The sequence below is a fragment of the Cryptomeria japonica genome, chromosome 3 (genome assembly GCF_030272615.1).
Source record: "Cryptomeria japonica chromosome 3, Sugi_1.0, whole genome shotgun sequence".
In the NCBI taxonomy this organism is placed as follows: Eukaryota; Viridiplantae; Streptophyta; class Pinopsida; order Cupressales; family Cupressaceae; genus Cryptomeria; species Cryptomeria japonica.
The window spans coordinates 681,173,414-681,177,219 of record NC_081407.1 but is presented as its reverse complement, the minus strand read 5'-3'; the positions used below and the strand labels follow the sequence as shown (position 1 = coordinate 681,177,219).

Sequence of the window (3,806 nt, the reverse complement as noted above, 5' to 3'; positions counted from 1 at the left end):
CTGTGAGTCTAATTGAAATTAATGACTTACATATAAACCCCTCAAATCTATTCTTACTACTAAAGAAAAATCCAAATTCTAAAAATAAAATCAAAATAAAAAGATACTTAACTATCGGTACACAAAAAATATCTCAAAAAATTACTATATTTATCATTAATTTTAGTTTTATAAAATAAAACATACACATAATAAAACACAACATCCTCATAAATAAAATACAATATAAAAAAAAAACACGAACACGTAAATATCTCGTAAGAGATGAGTAGACGAAGATTGAATGAGAAGATATTTCAAGCCTATTCAAAGGAAAAGAGTAGCCAACAAAAGAATTAATACTACTCTTCTTCAACTGGTACAACTGCTAACAAAATTTCATTTGGCAATATCCAGCTGTATCTATTCTTGCTCCAAAATGGACCTTTCGTATAGTGTGTTAGTGACAGGTTAGTCAATCACAACCGTTAATTGCAAAATCGACGGTGTAAAACACGCGTGTTAGTCAATCCGTACTATCGTTTTGGAGCCAGAATAGATGTATCTGCAATACCGAAACATATTACCTGAAAATAGTGCCCACTCCCATCATGTAGCTTTCAATGAGAGGTTCACAGCTTCCTACCAAGGCTGGCTTCGCCTAGGTAAACGTCAGAATTCACGGACAAACCTCTTTATGTAGGACCTCAGGATGAGAAAGCATGGAAGGGAAATGGGCTTTCCTGACATGCTCTATTGCAGGCATTAATGTGTTTTGTGACAAAAAGATCAACTTTTTCAATTTATCTTTTATTGGAGTAAGATGAATACAGTTCAGAAAAAAACAACAGCTGCAAGAATGGCGTTACAACAACTGAAAAGAAAACATTGCTTAAAGCCTTAAAAGTGGGCCTTTTGAGAACAAGCGGATGTGAAGCTATAATAATCAATCAACAGTGACTACACAACTGCTTTCAATTACCGGCACATGAATTAAACCCATGTGACAGAGAAAGAGTATCAGTTGGGCTTTGAGTTTGTAGAGATTTTTTCTGTGTTATTCAAAACCTTAACAGATATGGTTTAAGGTTCTTCAGTATCGCTTTTTAATATTTTTTAATTAAATTTGGGATAGTATAATTAGTAGAATTATTGTCTATAGATAAGTATTATTGTTTTAAGTATCGACTTAGGGTTAGGCGTTTTGAAAAGGACCAGATTTTAGCTTCTCCGCCGCCCCCACTATTTCGGACATTGGCGGCACAATCTGCCTGCCATGTTTGCATTGGGTTTCATATAGGTGCCCTATCACCTGTCGCCAGTGCACACACCATCAAGAAAGTCGTTCCAACTCTATAAATATACCTCTTCCCAAAGACGGGGTGAGTTTATAGGGAAGAGGAGAGAAGAGAATGCATAGATGGAGGGGTTGTTCAATTGCGAATCTCAATCTGAATCTGGGTCTCAATTTGTTAAGGGTTCCAGCTGTGAAGATCTGGAGCTGGTCAAGCGCCTAGGCCAGGGCCACATGAGCACGGTTTTCTTGGCTGTCCATCGTGGCACCAATAAAGCTTTTGCGGTCAAAGTGATGAACAAGGAACTTCTTCAACAGAGAAAAGCCTACAAATTGGCAGCTACTGAGAAGGAGATTCTGTCTTGTTTGGATCATCCATTTCTGCCGTCTCTGCTTACTCACTTTGAGTCGGACACTCATACATTTCTGGCCATGGAGTATTGTTCTGGTGGAGATATTAACGTGTTGAGGCATAGGCAACCCAGTAAAACCTTTTCAGAGTCTACCATAAGGTGAATATTTGTGTTTGTGTGTTCTTCTATATTTCTAACTTGCCTTTGCTGGACGTCGTGGAAATGACCCAAACAACGCGTTTACCAAAAAATTTCAATATCAATCTAATTATATCTGTTATCTTTTTGCAGTCAGTGGGTATCGTGGGATCCTGGTGCATAAACGCCTTCTGTATAGTTGGAGACTTTTTGAGAGAATAAAAATAATTGAAAACTTTGTAGCATTATCTTTGTTACTGTATTGTGCAGACTTCTTTTGTCTGTATATATATTAGTTAGATTCCTCAAGGTGAATGAGTTACAGTGAATTCAATTTTTTGGTGACGTGTCTTCATCCATGCGCAGGTTTTACGCGGCAGAGGTGGTTGTAGCGTTGGAGTATTTGCACGAGAAAGGAATATTATACCGAGATCTGAAGCCGGAGAACATATTGGTTCAAGACAGCGGGCACATAATGCTCACTGATTTTGATCAGTCCCTGCGTCTCATATCTGATCATGGCGAATATAGTGAATGGAAGTCTCGTTCGTTTGTGGGTACAGAAGAGTACATCGCACCGGAGGTCCTGTGGGGAAAATTCCACTCCTACCCTGTCGACTGGTGGTCTTTCGGCGTCTTTCTGTACGAAATGAGTCACGGGAGGACGCCTTTTAGGGGGTTTAGTCGAAAGGACACCTTTGTCAATATTTTGAGCAAGGACCCCTTTTTCTCATCGTCATCTCCTCTCGACGATCTCATTCAGAAGCTCCTTGCGAAAGAGCCGACAGAGAGGTTAAGCAGAAAGCAAATAAAAAGCCACCCGTTCTTTCGGGGCATGAGATGGGAGCAACTGCAGTTTGTTTCGAGGCCTCCTTTTGTGCCACCGTTCTCCCCTGAACCTGCACTCAGTTTTCACAGAGAGAATGAAGAAGAAGAAGAAGAAGAAGAAGAAGCAGACATGGACATTAAATCCGATGGCTACAGCTCTGTGGAATGTGAGATTAAAGAAGACAACACGAGCAAATTTATATTTGGGGAGTTTTGAGACGGTATGCTGTCCTCACTCCAGCTGATGGTATCGCACTGTCCACAATATAAGACGTTTGTTGCCCATGCCGATGGGAGCCTGAATTTGACGGTGCATCCTGCCTGTCAAATAGATCTCGTGCCGGTGAAATACAAAGGAATACTTTATGTCCAAAATATGTACATATTTAGAGATGCTTAGATACTCAATAGTATTATATCTAGTGATTAAAAATAAATATTGTTTAATTTGGTGTTTAATTTTTTTTGTTTAAAGAAATTCAATTTAAATTTTGTGTTTATATCAAAAAATTAAAATAATTAAAAAATATAAATCTCCTTGTCAAATGTAAGGTGAATGTTGATGTTGGAAATTACTTCATCACGATAAAATGGGATGATGTAATGTTTGTGGACTGCCATAAAGATAAGATAATAGTAAATGATTTACAAAAAGATTCTATTAAGAAAGAAAATATACTACATTATTATATTATAAAGAAATTTTTAAAACTAAAAACAACATTATAATAATATTTTAAACAATTTTGTTAAAAAGAATACCTTTTAATTTTTAATTCTCAATCTAAAAAAATCCAAATCTAAATCTCATACTCCCTTATCCAATAAAAAAAACATAAAAAATAAAATAAAATAAAACTCTCTTCATCATATTTAAGTTGAACAATGATGTTAGAAATTGTCTTGCTCCAATAATTTGGAATCATGTCAGCAATAGTTGCCACCTAGATGAAACAAATACACCAATAACATCTATAGATTGCAACACAAATAATATGATTGATTTAAAAAAGTTTCTTGTGTGGTTTTAGTTTCTCACAACTTTATTTTGTACAAACAACCTTCTGATATGTGTACAAACAACCTTTTGATATTTGTAAAACATTAGAAAAGAAAGTGTAGCAGACAGCTACGTTATGAAAAAAATGTTGTGAGCACACAAGGTTACCACCATTGAAAAGTTTGCATTGAGATTGACGTGGAACGACTTTTAC

General features: G+C 36.4%; 1 protein-coding gene across 1 annotated transcript; it reads left to right on the top strand.

Annotated features, from left to right (window-relative positions):
• Positions 1-1,205: 1,205 nt before the first annotated feature.
• Positions 1,206-3,010, top strand: LOC131038600 (protein kinase G11A). Its single transcript, XM_057971087.2, has 2 exons — positions 1,206-1,785; positions 2,131-3,010. Exons 1-2 carry the CDS (start codon positions 1,400-1,402, stop codon positions 2,807-2,809), a joined length of 1,065 nt encoding a protein of 354 aa, XP_057827070.1. The 5' UTR covers positions 1,206-1,399; the 3' UTR covers positions 2,810-3,010.
• The last annotated feature ends 796 nt before the right edge of the window (positions 3,011-3,806 follow it).

What these genes read in the sequence shown, in the direction of transcription:
- LOC131038600 (XM_057971087.2), top strand. Translation starts at nt 1,400, where the DNA reads ATGGAGGGGTTGTTCAATTGCGAATCTCAATCTGAATCTGGGTCTCAA. An exon ending in TTTTCAGAGTCTACCATAAG is followed by an intron (nt 1,786 to 2,130) that starts GTGAATATTTGT and finishes ATCCATGCGCAG; the next exon opens with GTTTTACGCGGCAGAGGTGG.